The sequence below is a fragment of the Papio anubis genome, chromosome 7 (genome assembly GCF_008728515.1).
Source record: "Papio anubis isolate 15944 chromosome 7, Panubis1.0, whole genome shotgun sequence".
Taxonomy (NCBI): Eukaryota; Metazoa; Chordata; class Mammalia; order Primates; family Cercopithecidae; genus Papio; species Papio anubis.
This window is the reverse complement of record NC_044982.1, coordinates 110066234-110087918: the sequence shown is the minus strand read 5'-3', so window position 1 is coordinate 110087918 and position 21685 is coordinate 110066234. Positions and strand designations below refer to the sequence as shown.

Below are 21685 nucleotides of genomic sequence, written 5' to 3'. Positions count from 1 at the left end.
CAGACAGCATGAGAAAAGGCCCTGGGCCTATGAGGAGGCAGGAGCAGGTCTGAGATGCTCATTCCCTCCACCTTGAGGGATGAGCTGGTTAGCTGAGCATTGGGGGCCTCACACAGGGCTGCAAGGTCTAGAAGCTCCGTGTGGAGAAGCTCAGCAGCCTCCAGGGCTCCTGTGCTGGGGAGGGAATGCTTGAGAAGGTCACTGGGAGGGGCTCTGTCAGAGCTCCCTTGGGGTGGAGATGAAAGAAAGGCTCTGAGTGATGCTTTGGCCCTCAGCCAGTGGAGGCCCTCCACCCTGCCCCTCACACACACCACACACAGACACACACACACACACACACCACACACAGACACAAAAACACATACCCCACACACACAACACATATCTCACACATAGACACACACAGATACACACATACACATATCACACATACAAACACACACACATATACACACCACACACACATCACACATACATACACACATGTACACAGAAACATGCACACACCACACACAGACACACACACATATACACATATACCACACCCACCCACAACATACATACATATAAACATACACAGATATACACATAGGTACACAGACATATACCACACACATACCCACCACACCTGTACACAGAAAGACAACACATATACACACATACATATGCCATATACTGTAGACACACACACACACACTGAACACACACAAATGCACAGAGACACAACACACATACAAACACCTACACACACTACACACAAATACACATATCATATACACAAATACAGACACACATATATACACATACATACATACACACACCACACACACAGACACAAAGACATATACACATATATCCATACTGATATGGTTTGGCTGTGTCCCCACCCAAATCTCATCTTGAATTGTAGCTCCCACAATCCCCACCTGTCATGGGAGGGACCCAGTGGGAGGGGATCGAATCATGGGGGTAGGTTTTTCCCAAGCTATTCTTGTGATAGTGAATAAGTATCACAAGATCTGCTGGTTTTATAAAGGGCAGTTCCCCTGCACATGCTCTCTTGCCTGCTGCCATGAAAGACGTGCCTTTGCTCCTCCTTCGCCTTCCACCACGACTGTGAGGCCTCCTCAGCCATGTGGAACTGTGAATCCATTAAACCTCTCTTTCTTTGTAAATTACCCAGTCTCAGGTATTTTTTCATAGCAGTAAGAAAGTGGACTAATACACACAGAGAGATATAAACACATACAGACGCACACGTACATACACACCACGCACACATACACACACATGCATATACACATACACACACACACCACATATACAAACACACAGACACAAAAACACCACACATACATACACACAAACACACACAGACACACACACATGCACACACACATGCCTTTTAGGGGTTTGTCCAGGCCCTCTGGTTCCTCTGCCCAGGTGCCCAGCGTGGGGAATCTGAGGCCCTCGGTTCTCACCTTCCCATCTCCCAGGATTTCGCTAGTGGAAAATTGGTCAAGTTCTGCTCGCTCCAACTGGCCAAACTACGGGGTGTGTGTATATCTGTGCGTGTGTGCATGCATATGTCTCCAACACCCCTGCCCACCACCTGGGCCCATAGACCCTATGGCCAGGACAGCACCTGTGTGACCCTCACTGGGCAGCCCCCGAGCCCCTCTTCCGCAGCCCTTACCTTGGTCAGGTGAAGCTTCCCTCCAGAGCCTCTGGTACAGATAATCAGATGCTTAGAAAACAGGAAGCACTGTCGCTCACCCTCTTTCTTTAGGGAGAGAGAACCCAGGCGCCCTCTGGTGATCTTGCCCTTTTCAGACATGGGCACCTGGATGAGGGAACCTGTGGGTGGAGGAGAGAGACCCTGAGCCCATTTTCTGGGGTGACCTTTGCCTCTGACCCAGCTTTGAAGGTTGAGATACTGGGGCAGCAGCAGTGGGACAAGTCCATTCTGGTTCCCAGTGGCAAATGTGTTCCTGGGATGCTCCTTTAGGCCTCTCTGCAGGGTCAGATGGTTGGGGGATGAGAGGTGACCACAGAAGCTCCATGCAGTGCCCACTGATGTCCCAGCCAGGGGCTAGGGACTCAGCAAGTAAAGGAAACCCCAAAGGGCGTGGCCCATGTGGTGAGAATGAAGGGCTGGGCTGAGGTCTGGGGATGGCAGGGGGCTGAATAAGTGGGGAACCGGCTGCAGGCCCCGAGGGGTTAACAAGATACATTGCACTCCTGGGAACTGCTTAGGGCAAAACCTGCCTCCCATCCTATTTGTAAAAAAGATAGCTACTAAGATTTAAAAAAAAAAAAAAAAGATACATTGCACTCCTGTTGTCCACAGCCATGGTAGACATCACCAATCAATCACTGCACCATACTGCAGAGCTCAGACAGAGCCTCTCAGTCCTCAGCACAGCACTCTAGGAAGCCATTACTGAGCAGAGTAGGTGCCTGTCATGAAAGCCATTGCTGCCCTACTCTGGTCTCCCCACCCTAATACATACCCCATGGGACCCTCCCCACTGACATCCACAGCTACTCACTGTCCCCAGGATTCAGGCACTCGAGGCCTCCCACCGGTCTGGTTTGGGCACACCTCCCAGCCTGCCCTCTTACAATTGTCCCCTTCTTCTGCCTCACATGTAGTTCCGGGTCAAGTTAGCCTGAGTGTCACTCTTAGTTCTGAAAAGCCCTTCCTTCACTCTGTCTTCCCTGTGAATTCCTGCTTATCCTTGGGAAAGCCCTCGTGACTCTCTTGGTCCTGCTCCAGGCCACTGCTCTGCCTCCTGCATCAGGGAGATCCACCTGGCACACGTTCCTGCATTTGTCCCCTCATGACTCTCTCCCTCTGTACAATAGGCTTCTGGAGGGCAGGGCCGGGGCTATTCTCTGAGTGTCCCCAGAACGCGCTGTAGGTCTGGCATGAGCAGGGCAGGTATCAGTGTTGGCTGCATGACTGACAAGTGAGAAACACCTTGCAGAATCCACTCATTTTGTCTTCAGGTCCAGCCCAGCTGGAGAGGGAGAAAATGCCTTGGCTCAGGGTGATGGAGCAGATTTCTGGTCTGTGGGGATACTGGCCACCCCAGGAGGGGTCATTTCTTGGGCTACTTCCAAGCCAGGTCCACTTGGGGTTCCTTCAGAGGGGGCCTAAAATACTATGTGAGAATACTTCTGGCATAGAGAACGCCCAACACAGCCCGAGGGGAGCTGAGAAACAGGCAGGGCTGGCTCTGAGCTCAGCAGGTCACAGGGTGGGCCTGCGGAAGGACATAGGGGCCACCACACACAGGGGCTGGGACAAAACTCTGAAAAGGTGATACCCTTGTCCAAGGCAGCTGCATAGGCCAGCGGGAGGCGCTGGCAAGTATTTCATTAGGCAGAGCATCCCAGCGCTACAGAGAAGAGACTCTGGAGGTCCGTTTGAGGTAGAGGTCACTTGTGAGGCATGCCAGCAGGAGCTTAGTCTCCCACAAAACATGGAAGTTGAATGTGATGAATTTCAAATGCATTGCAGTTCTGATGTCAGTCCCCTGAGCCACAGAGAGCCTTCACCCGCCTCTCTCAACCGGGCTGTGCCTCTTAATCACTGCTCTCAAGGGAAGCAAGGCTAAAGTGTGGGAAAGACCTTTTACCCATGAGAATCACTGTGAAAATGGTCTCTCTAAAGCAGCAGAGGATGATGAGGAAAGGACAGGGGAATGGACCCAACACTGACCTCCTCCCAGACACTGAAAATGCTTCTGATTCACAGAGACAACTGTTAGCTGTCCTCATCCCCCGCCCCATACTTTCTCCCCAAAAAGGACATGTCGATGTTTACTATGACACACAATAGACAAACCAAGGCCATCTGGGTAGAATTCTGTTTACATCTGGAGAGAAGGAAACTGTGAAAACCAATAATATCTGCATCTATATGTATAGATACTGACATCTACATATAGCTGTTGCATTCCGCCAGCAGCCTGGGAATATTCTGCAATCACATTGGCAGGTCTTGGCATGTGGCAGCCAAACCAACTGGTGGCGTCCCCGAGTGCCGCCTCCCTCCTGCTGCTGGGGCCCACCTGGGGGAGACAGGGTGGAGAGGCCATACCTTGTCTCACAAAGGTCTGGCTGGTGTCCAGGAGGATCTCACAGCCTTCGATGATCATGCGCTCGATGGCCAGGTTTTTCCGGATGTTCTCTGTCTCACTTACTTCATCGTGCATTATCCTGTGGGGATGGGAAGCTGCACAGTCAGAGACAGGCTGCCCCCACTTCCCAGGGCGGTGAGAATGCCAGGCTTCTGGCCAGACCTAGGAAGAAAGCCTGGTACGCGGATTCTCAGGTGGGGTCTGTGGTCATGGAGGGGATGGGAGTGTGTATTTACTGAGTGCCTGTTGCATGCTGGGCACTTCATTGGCACGACCTCATTTTATCCTTCTGACAGCTCAAGGAGGCAACTGTTCTTATTTCAGAAAAAAGAAAACAGAAGTCAGCATCTACGAAGCAGCTCTGTCAGATTTTAGAGTCCGAACTATGTAGAACAGACAGCAGGGGCAGCTCAGCACTGGGAAGGATATGGGAGTACAGGAGACATCCTGTGTTCATGACCCTGACCCTCATCCTTCTACCAGCCTTATTCCCATCCCAAGAACAAAGCTCATTGCTCCCTCAGGGCCTTTGCACTCGCTGTCTCCTCTTCTTGAATGCTCTTTCTCCAAATATTTGCATAGTTGTGTCCTTAATATTGCTTGGGTTCTGAAATGGCTTACCTTTTGGAGCACCTGGCAATCCCACTGGCTCAGGGGATGACTGACCTTAGCCTACTTCTGTAAGCTCTGGCTGACCTTAGCCTGAATATAGACAACTGCCCTATTTATTGCTCTCCGACTGCTGTAATACCCCTCCTCTCCGAGAGGTGGCGCCATCCAATAGCTTTTAAAAAATGGCGTTGGTGGGAAAAGGTGGGTGTGAGCCGCCAATTTTGCCTTGGTGGGTTTCCAGGAGTCTTGGGAAGGTAGTGAGGAATTTGGCAGGGGCAGGGTCTGGGGAGTGGGGAAGGGGGGCTTCTGGCAAAAGTACCCCACCTACTCCAAGCAAAGTACAAAACCTTTTATCTGCTGCTGATGCCTGAATTTCTATAGCTAAGACCAACAAAAGGGCTGGTTAATATGTGTGGCTTACAAACTTCTCTCATAGACATTATCCAATTTAAACCCCAAAATAAAGATGACACTGCTTCTTCCGGAGCTGGATCTGTGCTTAACTGAATCAGCATGACATTGAGCAGATTCCTCAATCCCTCTGATCCTTAGTTTCCTCATCTACAGAATGCTGGGGTGAAGGTGGAATAAAAGGGATTTCAGGTACTCGCCCATGCCATGCCATGCCTGGCACATGACAGCTGCTTAAATAAAGGGTAGTAGTCATTGTTGATGATATTATCATTGGTTGCAAAAGAGTTGTTATTATCTTTCCTGGTTAAGGACATGCATTTTAGGCTTAAAGTCACTAGACTAGCACTTTAATAAATGGACCGGGGCCCTTAGCTGGAGTCTCTTCTTTGGGAGCCTCAGTTTCCCCCTTTCTTCCCCAGCAATGCTCTTCTTGGAAGCCCAGGCCCCTGCTTGATGTTTGAGAGGGAGGCACCTCTGGGCACATGCTAGTTCCCTAGAGATGGATTCATTGTGGAAGTAGCCAATGGTAATTAAAACCACTTCTCTTGATGAGGGTGGGATTTTGTGGGGGAAGCCTGTGTTTGGTAAAACACAAGGGGGGTAATTCCAAGGTAGCAAAACTAGTTTTCCTGAGCAGCTGCAGTTTACACATTCTAAGTTCCAGCCCCAAGTGGGATTTGTGTTCGGGACCCACATGCACACATGTGGGAGCTCTGGGAAGGCGGTGGGAGTTTCCAGGCTGCCAGGCTCCTGGGAGCCCTGGAAATGATGACTTGGGTTATCAGTGAGCAGAGAATATAAGGGTCAGGATAAAAAGGTGGGATGAAGGCCCAGTCCCTGGAGGTGGGGAGTGTTTCTGAGCGCAGCCTAGGAGAAGTTTGGCTATCTAATGGCTTCCTCCCTGGGGGAACGTGAGAGGAGAATGAAAGGGATACTGTCATGATGATAGGAAAACCTTTTGTGCCACTGGAGCTGGGTTCAGGGCCAGGTACAGGTAGTTGGGTGGGAGGAAGGAAGAGTAGGCCACATACCGAGGATCCCGGGGATAAGGGATCAGGGTCTTACGTCAAATACCTCGGCACCATGTGCCACCTGCAGCTCTGTTTGCAACAGGGTAGGATATCCCTCAGCAAGGAGGAGCCCTGCTGCCTTACAGGAGTCCCAAACCTTTTTCCTTGGGGAAGAGTGTACAGGATTTGGATCCCTGGGCATGGGAGGACTGGAGTCCCTCCACCCTCGTGATCGGTGGTTTCGTTACTCTGCAACTCTGCAATCACACCCTGATGGCATCCTTGCCCTGATTCTCCACTCAGGTGTGCAACTTGGCTGGGTCGTGGAAGGATCAGGGGGCACCCTATACCTTGTGCTGGTCCAGCCTGGTCCTCCCTCCACCCAGCTGGGAGCTGTGGCCTGGTTGGCTGCCCCTTGCCAGCCTCAGGAAGACTTTTAGCGCACTGAGTGTTTGGCAGTGCCCTGGGTAGGGGCCGGGGCTGGATCCCAGACCCTGAAGACTGATCCTTCTTTGTAGCCCTTGGCAGCCCAGTTCTGACCACAAGGCCCTTCCTCATCTCTTGGTCTTCACAGGGTAGATAACCCCGGGCTCAGCCTCTGGTTCTCATCTTTTTCCTGCCCAAGCTAATTCCCTTGGCAATCTCACCAGTGCTGTCGCTTTAAACACCATCTGCAAGCTGATGATTACCGGATTTCTCTCTCCCCTCCGCTCCAGACTCAAATTCCCTAGTCCCTTCTTGTCATCTCCACTTGGACATTGAATTGGCATTTCAGGTTCAACATGCTCCCAAGAAAGCTCCTGAACTCCCCTCCAGACTTGTCCCTCCTGCAGTTTTCTCCAGCTCGGTTGACGGCACCTCTGCCCTCTTGTGGCTCAGCCCCACATCCTGCAATCACCCTTGACTCTACTCTTTCTCTTTCCACATCAAATCCATCAGAAAATCCCATTGCATCCAGGATCTGAACCTCTTCCTGGATGACCACAGTCGTCTGCTGCCTGGGGTGCTGCAAGAGCCCCTCCGTGCTCCCCCATGTCTGCTCTTGCAGAGGAAGCTTCCCTCTGGGCTTCAGGGGCTGAAAGAGGGCCAGGTGAGGGGCCTTGACCAGAGGACTGGGGCACTAGATTGGACAAGCCATGTGCTTATCCACCCACTGCCACTACCTGCCTCTGGTTGACTAGAGCCTTGGGCGCATGAGGGCCTGTCACCCAGGACCCCCTCTGGGCCTCTTATGGCCACAGGTTTTGACACATTGACACTGGAGAACAGAGGAAACAGGCAGAGAGTGCCTGGGAGTCCCGGACAGCTCCCTCTCCTGGGAGATGTTGAGTGCTCAGGGGCCTTCCTCGGGCCCCATCTGTGCCAGGGATAGCATGGCACCCGCTATTCCTGCCCACCAGGGCTTGAGTTGTAACCCCCTCAGGACCACTCCAGGGGACTCTGCTTTGAGCTGTGGCAAGCTGTGCCCCTCCCTTACAATCCCCATCTGAACTCGAGCTTTGTCAGGGGTTCAGCGAACTCCTGGTGAGGGGCGTTCTCAGCCCTGCCCCATCTGCCAGTCTGGTGCACGAAGAGCCAGGCCTCACCTGGACAGCTCCTCCAGTTTGGACTTGGCGTAATCCAGGCTGTTGCGCTCAACGTGCTCATGAGGTGTGTGGGCCAGGAGCTCGTGGAGGGTCAATATGTACCTGGGGATCTGCGGGCAGGTGGGAGAGGTGAGGGTGGAGAAAGAGTCAGGGAAGTAGGGCCGGGGAAGTAGGGCCAGGGAAGTAGGGCCAGGGAGCAAGGCAGGGTCAGACAGGGAGTGAGCAAGAGAGAAAAAGAAAGAGGGAGAGGGAGAGGGAGAGAGGGAAAGAGGTGGCGAGGGCGGGGGAGAGAGGGAGAGAGAGAGAGAGCACATGAGCATAGGGTACAGGTGCGGGGAGAGAGAGAGAGCATGAAGGGGGGTGGTGGGAGAGAGAGAGAATGGTTTTTAGCCCAGAGGACTACTTCCATGAGCAGAACTGAGGAAGGAGATAGGCTGCCCTTTGGTCACAGACTCTAACTTGGAGGCTCTTCCAGGGTCTTGTCTAGGGCTCTGCTCTGGTTGAGGGTGGTGTGGGGTGCTCAGGAGCCAGGAGAGAAAGGTGGGGTGGACAGGCCCACAGTCAGCTTGCCCTGCACCCAGCATTGTCTGCTGCTGGCCCTAACCACCTCCCCCACCCCCTCTGGCAACCCAGAGCTGGGGCACGTTAAACACTGAGCCCCTCTGCCTGCCATGGTCCCTCCCCCATGCCTGCCTCCCTGACTCTCCCCCACCCAGGCAGGGCCAGACGCCACCTGGAACATGGGGTAGGTGAGGAAGGTCTCCAGCGTCCTCTCCTCGCAGTCAGGCTTGGCCTCGTAGTGCTTCAGCAGCTTGTCAAAGTCACGGTTCTGCTTGCAGTGGGCCAGGATCTGCAGGCTATACTGGTGGTTGCGGACAAACTCTTGGTAGATGTTGAGCATGGGCAGCAGGATGTCAAACAGGTCAGCTGGAAGGATGAGGCAGTCAGTGGGTGGCCAGGGCAGCTTGGTGGGGACAGAATCCCCTAGGCCCTTGGCTCCCCCAGCTACACCCAGAGAGGCCAGGGGCCAGGTTCAAGTTCCTCACCCCAGAGACATCTCTGCTCTTGGGGATGACTCCAGGACCACTGCCCTGTCCAGTTGCCAGTAGGTGGGCCTCCGTCATTGGGACCACATTAGAATCACAGACTCTTAGAGACACTTGTGATGGGAGTGTCAGAGAGAGGAGGTAGAGTGGGCACTTTGGGGTGCCACCTGGATCCCCCCCAGCTGCCAGCAGTGCTGGTGGCCAATGACTCTCAGCTGGGTCCCTCTCCAGGCATTGCTCTCAGCTGGAGGAAGCTGCCTTGCCTGGTCTGTCCTCCCGCTTCAATTCAGGACATTAGTGTGAGGTCACCCTTCTCCATAGCTTCCTGTGGGGTTGGCTGAGGTTCTGTTGTAGCTGGAATGCTGCCCAGATCCTCCCTCTGCCTGCTCCCATGCCCTATGGTGCTATGGCCTAGGACACTCCCCAAGAGGCTTCCCTCCCTCCTGGAGTCTCCGTCCTGGGACAGAAGTGGCCTATCTGAGGTCACAGGGCAAGTCAGCAGCCGGCCTGGAGCTGGGTCTCCTGACCCCCTGTTTCCAGGGGTTTTCCTACCATATGACACATGAGTCCCTGCTCCTTCGTTCATCTGTCATTGTCCCAGCAGGCCTTCCAGGCTTGGCACTATCTAGTTCACCAGGTGGGGCCCTTTCTGGCTATAGTTCTGTCTCCAGCTTCCTGGGTATATAACTTTCCTTTCAGTGCCCCTAAGTCCCAACCAATTTCCCCAAATCTGTCCTTCAACATTTGATAGACTGGGATGGAGTCATGTGAAACATCTTCTATTTATTTATTTATTTATTTATTTATTTGATGGAATCTTGCTCTGTTGCCCAGGCTGGAGTGCAGTGGTGCAGTCTCGGTTCACTGTAATCTCTGCCTCCCATGTTCAAGTGATTCTCCCACCTCAGCCTCCCAAGTAGCTGGGACTACTGGTGTGCACCACCATGCCCAGATAATTTTTGAATTTTTGTGTTTTTTGTAGAGATAGAATTTTTATCACATTGACCAGGATAGTCTTGAACTCCTGAACTCAAGTGATCTGCCTGCCCTGGCCTCCCAAAGTGGTGAGATTACAGGCGTGAGCCACTGCGCCTGGCCTTGAAACATCTTCTTCTTCCTCTTCATTTTTTTGAGATAAGAGTCTCGTTCTGTCGCCCAGGCTGGAGTGGAGTGCCATGGTGAGATCTTGGCTCACCGTAACCTCTGCCTCCTGGGTTCAAGCAATTTTCCTGCCTCAGCCTCCCACGTAGCTGGGACTACAGGTGTACGCCACCATACCTGGCTAATTTTTGTAATGCTAGTAGAGACAGGGTTTCACCATATTGGCCAGGCTGGTCTTCACCTCCTGACCTCAGGCGATCTGCCTGCCTCAGCCTCCCACAGTGCTGGGATTAAAGGCATGAGTCACCACACCTGGCCAAAACATCTCCTTATAAGTCCCATTTAAGAAAGGAAACATGGTTTCCTTGTAATCAACTCTAAATGGTAGCTCATGTGATGGGTGCCCGACCACCTGATGGACAATATCTTCAACAATGCAATTGCAGAAGATAAGGACCCCATCTTTCTAAGGACACTTCTTATTTTGACCTTAGAGAAAAGCACGGGTCTTTGACTTGAGAAAAATAATAGTGTCTACTTCCCCCTGGGAAGCTGAGGGCAGAGGAGCTCTGGAGAGCCAGGCCTGGGCCTGCTCTGTGCCCTCCACCTATGCAGCCTTTGCTATCCCTTTACTTCCCTAAGCCATTTTCTTTGCCTCCATCGTGGAGGTGACACCAACACTCACCTTTATCTACCACATTAAGAAAGTGAAAAAAAAGAAAGACACTTGGTGCAGGTTGAGGGTGAGATGCAGGAGGTTCTTCTGTCTGTTGCTTGTGGAACTTAGGGCAGTGCTGCCATCTTGGAGAACAATGGGACAATATGTATGAAGCAAGAGCCTTTCACATTTTTGGGTTCTTTGTTTTAGCAATTCTGCTAATTGGAAACCTATCCCAAGGAAATGATCTCTAATATGGAGAAAATTTCTTATGAAGAGATGATTATTTCTAATAACAAAAAATTGGAACAACTCTAAGAGCCAGCCATAGCAGACAGTTTGATAAATGACAGTGCCTTCATGGGTACTGGAGTATTACACAGTGATCAAAAAGCATGCTTTGGGCATGAGAAAATGCTTATGGGATAATGCTAAGTAAAAGAAAAAAAAACAACACACAGCAAGATACAAATTCTATATTCAGTATGTTTGCAATTATGTAAAGCGGAAAAAAACCCAAGATCTATGCATAGAAAAAAATTGGAAGAAAACACACCAAAGTGTTTATAGTGGTTATCTTTGGGAAGCAGAACTATGCTTGATATTTTTAAACATTTTCTACTTTTATGGGTTCTCAATTTTTCTGAAATGGATGTGTATACATTCTTTATAAAAGGGGAAAGTGGATAGGAAACTAAAAATATATCATTTCCTCTTAGAAATACAGGATTTGCCAACTTGTCTTTTCTCTTCTGCCCCCTCTGAGGGATTCTGTGGGTTTTAAAAAGTGACACTCTATTATGCTCTAGAAGGACAAAACTGCTGCAGCCTTTTGGGGTGGCCCCTGGAGGGAGATTTCTCTGGGGGCCTCAGTGAGGGTTGACTACTCACCCAGGACTAGCGTGGGCCAGCTGGAGATGCGGGCCTTCAGGCCTTGGTAAAAGATCTGATGTAAAAACATGATGGTTTCACTGAAAGAGAAAGCACAGGGTCACCTCTGCCCCAGGGACTTCCTGCTCCTCCAGAGGTGACTGTCCTCAAACCTCCTGCGCGACTTCAGCAGCAAACCCTTTTCTCATGTGAGACCTTACGTGAAAACTGCATCGGCAGGATGGATGATATAATCTGGGGGGCCTGGTGCTAAATGAGAATGCAGGCCCCTGGTTAAAGAATTACTAAGCATTTCCAGATGGTGACAGCAGAGCATTAAATCAAGGCCAGGCTCATCTATGCATGGAGTGGCATATCCATGGGCCAGCAGAGGGCAGGGAGCTGCTCTGGCCAGTGGCCTCTGTCTCCTCAAGTCCTGGCCTGCTGGGCTCCACACCCCCTCCCCCAAGGTATCTTGGAGGAAACCAGGGCTCTGGCAAACACAGGTAAAAGCCACGGATCAACAGAAGAGCTAGAGTTTGAGATTAGCACAGAGAGGGGCTGAAATCTGCCCAATGTCCCTTCCCAGCTGTGAGACCATGAATAAGTTACCTAAGGTCTCCCAGCCTTGAGTCTTTCTGTGTAAAATACGAAGGTGAAATGAGGAAGCTCCTGGAAGCCATGGGACAATTTGAGTGCCCAGTGCACAGGAGACGCTCAGCAAACGCTAGGTCCCCAACACCCAGTAACCGCCCCCGCTTTTTGGAATCAAAGTCAGAGAAGCCAAAAGACCCAGAGTCTTGCTGCTTGCAAAGCCTCTGTTTTGTTGCCACATAACGTGCTGAACTCGTATTCTCATTGGCGGCTTAGCGGGCTCGATACAGATAGCCACATTTGCTGGGCCTTCCGCGCAACCCGTTTTCCACCCACTGCTCCCAAAGCAGCTGGTCCCAGAACACAGTCCGGGCGTCTCCTCTCCCAGGACAAGCTGTGAGGACTGAGAGAACACCAGAGAGAGGCGGCTTCTGCTGCTTCCTGAAGGTACCCCCATTCCTTTCTGCCCAACCATTTCTCCCCTACTCCTTAGCTCCTACCACCTTGGAGACCTGGGGGTTTCCCCCAGATTCCCTCTAGGCTCTTTGCGGTACACTCCATTTATGGATAGGAAAACTGAGGCCCAGAGAGAGAAAGTGAGTACCTCAGGAGTCAGGGAGAGCCCTGAGCCTTTGGGCAGGCCCCCCTCTCTCCCTGGAATGTTCTCCTGTCTGTCTTTGGCAGCATTCTCCACAGTGTGCTCTGGGCTCCCTCCCGCCTCTGTTTCTCCAGGGCTTTGTTTGGCTGTTTGAGGTACCTGGTGTTTCCCACCTTGGGATGCTGGCCCTTCTCCCAGCGGTTTGTGCTCTGAGGCAGCCCTCCTCCATCTCACTGTCTTAGAACAATGAGAGCAGAGGGTGGAAGACATCTGGTGAGCACAGAGATGCTCCAGCTTCGAGGCGGTGTGGGGCAGGGCACAGGGGCCAGTGGATGGAGGGGGCTCAGAGGTTAGAGGCTCAGGACCCCAGAGGGATGTGAAATGTCCTGCGCATGCCTGCTTTGCAGATAAACAGGTAGGGTGGGGAGAAAGAGGATGTGAGAGAGATAGCAAGAGAGAGGAAGGGGTGAGGGAGATAAGAGAGGGAGAGAGGAAGAAAGGCAGGGAGAGAGAACAGAACAGAACACAACACCTCCAGGCTAAAGGGTGAAACTAGCAACTGCATTCCACAGAATATGTAGAAGGAAAGGAAAACTGAGCAAGACTGAAACCAATGCGAACTTAAAAATCCAAGCAGAGAAGACTTTGAGCTCTCACTTCTGAGTGTGGATCCCACTAAGTATTGTAAATTGTCTGTCATCTCCCTCAAGTTCCCAGAGAAAGGGTCCCTCCAGGTATGGCGACATCTTATGATCCTTGGTAAGCCTGGTTTCTGTCTGGCTCTGACCCTCAAATGAGTTTGTTGAATGGATAAATGTTCCAATTTTAAGAACTTTGGGAGTCCACATGTGAAAATGGCCAATAGCAAGAGACCGACCTAGGGTTGCATGAGAGTGCAGAGAGGGAAGAATGTCTGACTTGAGGTGGGAGGCAAGGAGGTCAGGTCAGGGGACTTTCAGGGGTTCTCGAGGGAGCCATATTTGGCAGCCATCCCCAATCTTTTTGGTACCAGGGACTGGTTTTGTGGAAGACAATCTTTTCACAGACAGATGGTGGGGTGGGGGCAGTGTGGTGGAGGGATGGTTTCAGGGTGATTCAAGTGCATTACATTTATTGTGCACTTTATTTCTATTATTATTATTATTATATTTTTGAGGCAGAGTCTTGCTCTATTGCCCAGGCTGCAGTGCAATGGCGTGATCTCGGCTCACTGCAATCTCCTCCTTCCGGGTTCAAGTGATTCTCCTGTCTCAGTCTCCCGAGTGGCTGGGATTACAGGTGCGCACCAACACGCTGGGTTAATTTTTGTATTTTTAGTAGAGATGGGGTTTCACCATATTGGCCAGGCTGGTCTCAAACTCCTGACCTCAGGTGATCCACCTGCCTTGGCCTCCCAATGTGCTGGGATTACAGGCGTGAGCCACCATGCCTGGCTTATTTCTTTTATTATTACATTGTAATATATAATGAAATAATTATGCAAGTCACCATAATGTAGAATCAATGGGAGCCCTGAGTTTGTTTTCCTGCAACTAGACGGTCCCATCTGGGGGTAATGGGAGACAGTGACAGATCATCAGGCATTAGATTGTCATAAGGAGCATGCAACCTAGATCCCTCACATGTGCAGTTCATGATAGGGTTTGTGCTCCTATGAGAATCTAATGCTGCCACTGATCTGACAGGACGTGGAGCTCAGGTGGTAATGTGAGCAATGGGGAGTGGCTATAAATACAGATGAATCTTTGCTCGCTCACCCACTGTTCACCTCCTGCTGTGGGGTCCAGATTCTAACAGGCTACAGACCAGTGTTAGTCTGTGGCCTGGGGGTTGGGGACCCCTGATATATAGGATCTTGACATATGTCTAGATCCTTTCAGATAACCCTGAGTACTGCCATGGCAAGACTTAGGATTGCCATTCTCAGACAGCTTCAGCACAGCAGACAACTGTTCAGGATGGACCAGGGAGAAAATGAACCTTCTTATATCCCAATACTGCACATGCCTGTGCAGCAGCATATCAGGAACATCATAAGCTAGAATTATAAAAATACAGTTAATGAAGCCTCCATTTCTAAGGTTAAATTTAAAGAATTTAACTTGTAATCCTACCACTCAGAAATTACTATCATTGCCCAGCCAACTAAAAATATTATCTCATTTTGACTTGATTTGCTTAAAAAAATCAAATTATTAATGGGTTGTTTGAACGTTTTTCTTATATATTGGCCATTTGTATTTCTTTTTAAAAAAATTGCCTAGTCATGGTCATTGCTATTTTTTCTCTTATTAATCTTTTCTCTCTTATTAATTTTAAATAACTATATTAAGTGTATAGTCTGACATCTATGTTGTAGACATCTTTGCTCAGCTATTTGCCTGTTAATTTTGTGTCTGGTGTTATTCTGAAGTTTTTCCATTTTTCCTTGTAAGGTGGACCATTTTCTTTCTGGTTGGCTTGGGGAATCATATCTTTCCCCACTCCCAGACTGCTTACATACTCATGGTATATATTATTTTATTGTTTCATTTTTACAGGTAAATACTTAATTATTGTTTGCTTTGGTGTATGATATGAATAAGGGAGATAGACATAGCCTTTCCCTCAATTTGGTTAGCCAATTGTCAATTCTGTTAATCAAATATACCAGCTATTTACTAGGCTGGTTTTTCATAGTTACCAGATTCTTGCCAGGTGAGGTGGCTCACGCCTGTAATCTCAGCACTTTGGGAGGCTGAGGCAGGTGGATCTCTTGAGTCTGGGCACTATAGGGAGACCCCATCTCTACAAAAAATAAAAAACTTAGCCAGGCATGGTGGTGCACACTGGTGGTCCTGGCTACTCAGGAGGTTGAGAGGATGGCTTGAGCCCAGGAGGCAGAGGTTGGCAGTGAGCCAAGATCATATCACTGCACTCCAGCCTGGGCAACAGAGTGAGACCCTTCTCAAAAAAAAAAAAAAAAAAAAATTCTAATATATGCGTAAGTCTCTTTCTGGACTTTCTATTTTATTTTCTTGATCTTGTATTAGTCTTAGGTTGTTTTTATTACTTAATATATTTATAAGCCTTTATAATATATTTTAATTACAGGTAGGAAATTCTTTCATTGTTTTTTAAGAATATTATCTGTCTGTATGCATTTATTCCTCCAACTGAATGTTAAAATCATTTTGCTAGGCTGCACTTTGATTGGCATCACATTAAATTTACAGAATATTCTGGGTGAAATGACATCTTTGTGACACACATCCTTTCTTTTTTTTTCGAGACAGAGTCTCACTCTGTTGCCCAGGCTGGAGTGCACTGGTGTGATCTCGGCTCACTACAAGCTCCACCTCCCAGGTTCACGCCATTCTCCTGCCTCAGTCTCCCTAGTAGCTGGAACTACAGGCACGTACCACCACGCCTGGCTAATTTTTGTATTTTTTAGTAGAAATGTGGTTTCACCATGTTAGCCAGGATAGTCTCGATCTCCTGACCTCGTGATCCACCCACCTCAGCCTCCCAAAGTGTTGGGATTACAGGCGTGAGCCACTGCGCCTGGCACGACACACATCTTTTTGTCCAGGATGCTGGTGTGTCTCTCTACTTTACTATGTCTTTGTTGATGCCTCATCACATAGATACTGTGTTTATTCCTAGACATTTTATGTTCTTGTTGCTATTTCTCATAGTATATTTTCTAAGTGGTTTCTGTAGATATAGGGAAAAGTTACTGATTTTTCTTTTTTTTTGAGACAGGGTCTTGCTCTGCCCCCAGACTAGGGTATGGTGGTGTGATCTCAGCTCACTGTAGCCTCGGTGTCCTGGGCTCAAGCGATCTTCCCATCTTAGCTTCCTGAGAAGCTGGGACTACAGGTGTGTGCCACCATGACCTTCTAATTTTAAGTTTTCTGTAGAGATGAGATCTCCCTATGTTGCCTGGGCTGGTCTTGAATTCCTGGTTAAAGCAATCCTTCTGCCTCGAAAGTGCTGGGATTAGAGGCACGAGGCACTGTGTCCAGCCTGATTTTGCTTATATTTTAACAACATGAACTCCTAATAGTTTTTAGGAGGTTTTTTTTTTTTTTTTTTTTTTTTTTTCCCATTGACCCTGACCTTGGGTCTGCCCCACAGAGCTGCTTCTCCTCCTTCTCTTCTCATTAAATAGCAGCCCTTCCCACCAGGCTCTCAGACAGAACCTAGGAATCACCTATCACCTCTTTCCCCTTCACCCCTATATCTACTCCATCAAAGTTGCTGATTCTGCTGTCTCCTGTCTGTTGCATCTGCCACTCCTGTCACCTCTGCCTAGACCATTGTCAGTGGGCCCCTAACTGGTCTTTTGCTTCCACTCTTGCTCCTGGTCCACCCATTCTCCACACAGTGGATTCATCTCTTAAAAATTGAATCCAATCGGGGGAGTGGCCTTAACTTGGCCTTCAGCTCCCTGTAGGAACTGCCTCTGTCTGTCCATGGGCTACTCCCTCTTCCCTATGCCCTCTCACCACTCTGGCCTTCTGTTCCCTGGATTTGCTTTCTTCTGCCTTAAGGCCTTTGCACAGGCCATTCCCTTTGCTCTCACCACCCCCTTTGTTGGCATAGGCTTCTATTTATCAGAGCGAGAGCGAGCGAGCGAGAGAAAGAGAGAGAGAGTCTGTACACACATAAATGTACTATTTTTAAGACTAAGTTTTGGTAAAAAAAAATTGGGAAGTTTTCTACTTTTATCCAATGTTCTATAACAGTTTAAATAAAAATGATTGATTCTTTTAAAATGTCAAGTTCATTGTGACTCTCTAAGGGGATTATACCATGCATTTTTCTCAAATCTACATGACCCCTTGATGGTGGAATACCTAATAACATCTTGCAGAACTAGTGTTTCATTCACTCATTCAATATATAGTTATTGAGTACCTACTAGGTGTCAGGCACTTGCTCAGACAATGGTCTCCCTGTGTCTAACTTCAGCAATCATAAAAACAGAAATAGTCCCCATCAAGGCTGCTGGATGCACAGTTCTAATGGGCACTATTCACAGCCTAGTGTATGTCAGGGGTTGGCAAACTATAGCCCATGGGCCAAATCTAGCATAGCTGCTGTTTCTGTATGGCCTGAGAGCTCAGAATAATTTTTACATTTTTAAATGGTTGAAAACAAAAGAAAAGTTTTACTGTAATATAGCCACACTCATTTGTTTTGGATTATCTGTGACTGCTTAGTTGTAACAGAAATGGTATGTCTCACAAAGTCTAAAACATTTGCTAACTGACTCTTTACAGAAGAAAGTCCACCCACCCCTATGCAACGTGAATGGTGCCCCCAGAACTGTTCAGTGCACAGCTGGTGCAGCTGTAACCTATGGCCCTGTCCCCATTCACATTGAACAGTTAATATAGTGAGAGACCTAAACACAAAAAGAAATCTTTATTTAAGTGTGATGCATGCAACAAAGAGAAGCATAGGGGCTCTGGGACAGCACGACCAAAGCACATAAACCAATGGTGGCAAGGGGCATGGGGGTGGTCAGGGACATGGCAACCAAGGAAAGACATGAAGAAAGAGTAGGATTGCTGTCAGAAGGAGAGTAGGGTGGGAAGAACGTTCCAGCAAGAGAAGTGGCCTAACTGCAGGACATGTTCATTTTGCCTGGTTCACTTCCTGAGCCCAGAAAGGGGCATGACGTACCCAAGGCCAGTCCAAGGCAGATAGGGCTGGGCAGGAGCAGGACAAAATCACTCTTGCCCCCACACCCTGCCTGTTGCATTGCACCAGTCACTCATCATGGGTTCCGGGCCTGCCCCTCGTCACCCTCCAGCCCATGCAGACAGGATGAATTGATTGTGGCATGCTCTCCTGCTGAGCCTCATCATTCCCTCAACTCAGGGCTCCAGGCAGCCACTGCCAATCAGTCAGCACAGGAAGCAAGATATAAACCATCTGCCACCAGGACAGGATGCCTCTTGTCATGGGCAACACCTGTGGTTCCCAGCATACGGCGCTGGGCATGGTTTTTATTAAAGGGAAATAGCCAGTCTCTAAGCTTATTGTCTTGACTGAACAAAGCCTGCTGCAAATGTTTAGTTCAAAGATGTTTTCCCCCCTATTTGAGAAGTACACAGTTAACACCCTCCCCAGCTCTGCAACATCCTCGATGAATCTGCCAAGCTGGAGAGAGGCTTCTGTCTTCCCAAGGACCTTTTAAAATGAGCTTCAGTAAATCACCAAATTAGCATCAGGTTTCTAATGTGGCTGTATATTTCAGCCTAAAAGCAAATCTAGGAGAGAGCTACATATGGAAAAGCTTTGCAGCAAGTGAGCTGGCAGCTCCACTGTGGCTTATGACACACAGACCTTTGTGCCGTGGTCTGAGGCAAGGAGAGCAGCAAGGTTCACGTCCTGGATCGGCCCCCACAGCGTGGACAGCAAGTGAAAAGGTGGGTCTCACACACAAGGGGGAGTTCTCCAACAGAGGGTGCATGCCCAGACCTGTGCTGTAATGACCCACACTCATTAGCAGTGGGGGCAAGGAAAATGGATTCCTGGAGAGGATTCCAGCCCATTATTTAACAAGGCAGCAGCGGGAAGCTGGGGCCTTACCATTAAACAGATCTAGGTTACAATCCCAGCCTGCCCCACTCGCTGTGTGCTATTGAGCATCTCCTGCCACCTCTCTGATCCTGGCTCCAGCCTCATGGGTGCCTCTGAGGATCAGAAAGCATGCAGGTCAAGTGCTGGCAGAGAGCCCAGCACAGTGCAGGTCCTATAAAGCACTGCCGTAGTATGGGAAGTGCAGTCCAGAAACTTCAATCCTGCAAAGCGCTGAGTGGGGGCTGTTTTAAGGTCACAAAAAAATAATAATTCCAGCTGTTCCTTACATTTGCAAAAAATCATAGAGTTTAAGATAGTGAAGCTTGTGCTGTGCCCAAGTGACCATGTATAAGGCAAGGATGATCTGGAGACCATCATGTTCCAGCTCTTCCTTCCCACCCTGACCCCTGGGGAAGGAAAGATTTCTGGCTTGCACATGTTTGAGAACAGGGACCAGGGTAGAGGAGAGGAACCAGCCTCAGACTTGCAGCTATTGATATAACCACCAGGTCTTCTCACTTAATCTAGGAAGACAATAGAGTAAATTACATTGACTGATTTTCAATGTTGAACCAGCCTTGCATTTCTGGGATGGATCCCACTTGGTCAGGATGTATTACTCTTTTTATATATTGCTAGATTCACTTTGCTATTTTGTATATATGCACATGAGGGATATTGGGCTGTAGTTTTCTTGTGATGTATTTGGTTGTGATATGAGGGTAATGCTGACTTGTAAAATGAGTCAGAAGTGTTCCTTCCATGTTATATTTGATTTTGATTTCTTGCACGGTGCATTATTATGGAGCACCTGGGCTATGATGGGCTCTGTGCTAAACACTTTACACCAAGTCTCTTCTTTGATCCTTTAGTGCCTGTAAGAGACAGGTACCATTCCTGGGGCAGCCTTTTCTGATGACCTCTAGAGTCCATATTCTAGAGGTCTTGAGAATTGATCAGGCTGCTGCTATTTTTCCTGAGATCAATAAAATTGCTAAGGTAGGCAACAGTTGGCCTTGGGCCCATCGTAAAGAAAGTGAAATGGGCAGCATCCTTGTGATGAAGAAGCGGCTACCTGGGGAGATGGGGATGGGTAAAGGAGCTTCTCAGTCTGAAGCCTGTGGAGGATGCCACTTGTCTTTGTTCTAGGCAGGCATGCACACTGCCCAGGAGGCCCTGAAAGCATCACATTCATAGTGTCACTATTCAGAGCTGGAGGATCGTAAAGGGCATCTAATTAAACTTCTAAACCTATTTGATGTTTCTGACAAAAGGTTACTCTTCTGGATTCTTACTGTGATGGGGAGCTCATTACTCTTCCAAACTTTTGCCTCTGGGTCCACCAGCCTTCAGTTATCCAGCCCCCTACAAGGCACCAGGGAAGTGTGCTCAGATGCACATTTGCCTCTGCTGGCAGGATGCAAACATGTGCTGGGCAGTCATGCCTGCTCAGGCCCTGGAGTCCCTCCATGCTCACTTAGCCTCTCTACCAGCCTCCCATCTTCCACTCTCCCCAAGGAGTGCCCCCCCACATGGCAGAGGGGCTGAGCTTCCTGCAACAGACCTGACCATGACATTCTCTGCCTGAAATGTCTGATGGCTCCTTCCTGCCTCCAGAATCAAGTCCCACTCTCACCTTTGGGCCTTCGCACATGCTGTTTTCTCTACCTGGAAAGTTCTTTCCTCCTCCTTCTCCTGTAAACTTTCTCATGTCCTTAAAGACTAAGCTCAGACACCACCTCCTCCAGGAAGACTCTGGTGGTTCTCACATTTCATGGTAAACATCTGCTGGATCATTTGACTTGATGGTGGGGTTTACATGGCTCACTCTATATATGTGAAGCCAGCATGCAGCCAGGCACTCTGTGTTGCTTGTTTGTTGAATGAGCGAGTGGATGAGTGTCCTTGCCTTTGGTGGGGCTGCTGGCTACCAACCCATTCCTTCCATCCCTAATCATTGCTGGGGCCCCATCCTATGGACTGCCTTGTATTGACAAGAGAAAGGGAAAAACAGATTTGGGTAAACCTTTCCACTTGCCCTGCTGAAGGGCACTTGCCCTGTTTTGTTTCTGGGTCTATCTTGAAGTCTATCATGTTTCCTTTTAAGGTCATTGTTGAAAATATCAGCTTCATGAGAAGGCAAAATCCCCCCCTTTCCTCGTTCTTATTTGTTCTCCATTAAAGGTATCTGACCTGATCCATTCAGTTCTTTGAAGATAAAAATATAAAACCATGTTGTGATTTCTTTTTTTTTCCGAACAACTTTTGAACAAATGCTGTGAGCTGGCATGAATATTCTCTATCAAAGATTCCAGGTCAAAAGAATTCTATTTCAGATGAATCAATGAAGTATAATAAAATTATGAAAAGGTAACAAACACAAAAGGACGCCTCTTAGCGATGATGATAAATCGTCACCAAAAGTTTGCATTGGTGGCCTAATATGTGAACAAAGTACAAACGACATAGAAC

The 21685-nt window shown here is 48.9% G+C and overlaps 1 protein-coding gene across 2 annotated transcripts in view; it reads right to left on the bottom strand.

Moving 5' to 3' along the window:
• Positions 1-21685, bottom strand: part of RASGRF1 (Ras protein specific guanine nucleotide releasing factor 1) — a 129620-nt gene that overhangs the window by 63144 nt on the left and 44791 nt on the right. For both annotated transcript variants that reach the window (XM_031668439.1, XM_021940809.2), the window contains exons 6-10: positions 11467-11546; positions 8504-8697; positions 7771-7880; positions 4109-4227; positions 1697-1857 (exon numbers count right to left, since the gene is read on the bottom strand). In XM_031668439.1, the coding sequence (XP_031524299.1) occupies positions 1697-1857; positions 4109-4227; positions 7771-7880; positions 8504-8697; positions 11467-11546 (664 nt within the window). The remainder of the gene's footprint in view (positions 1-1696; positions 1858-4108; positions 4228-7770; positions 7881-8503; positions 8698-11466; positions 11547-21685) is intronic.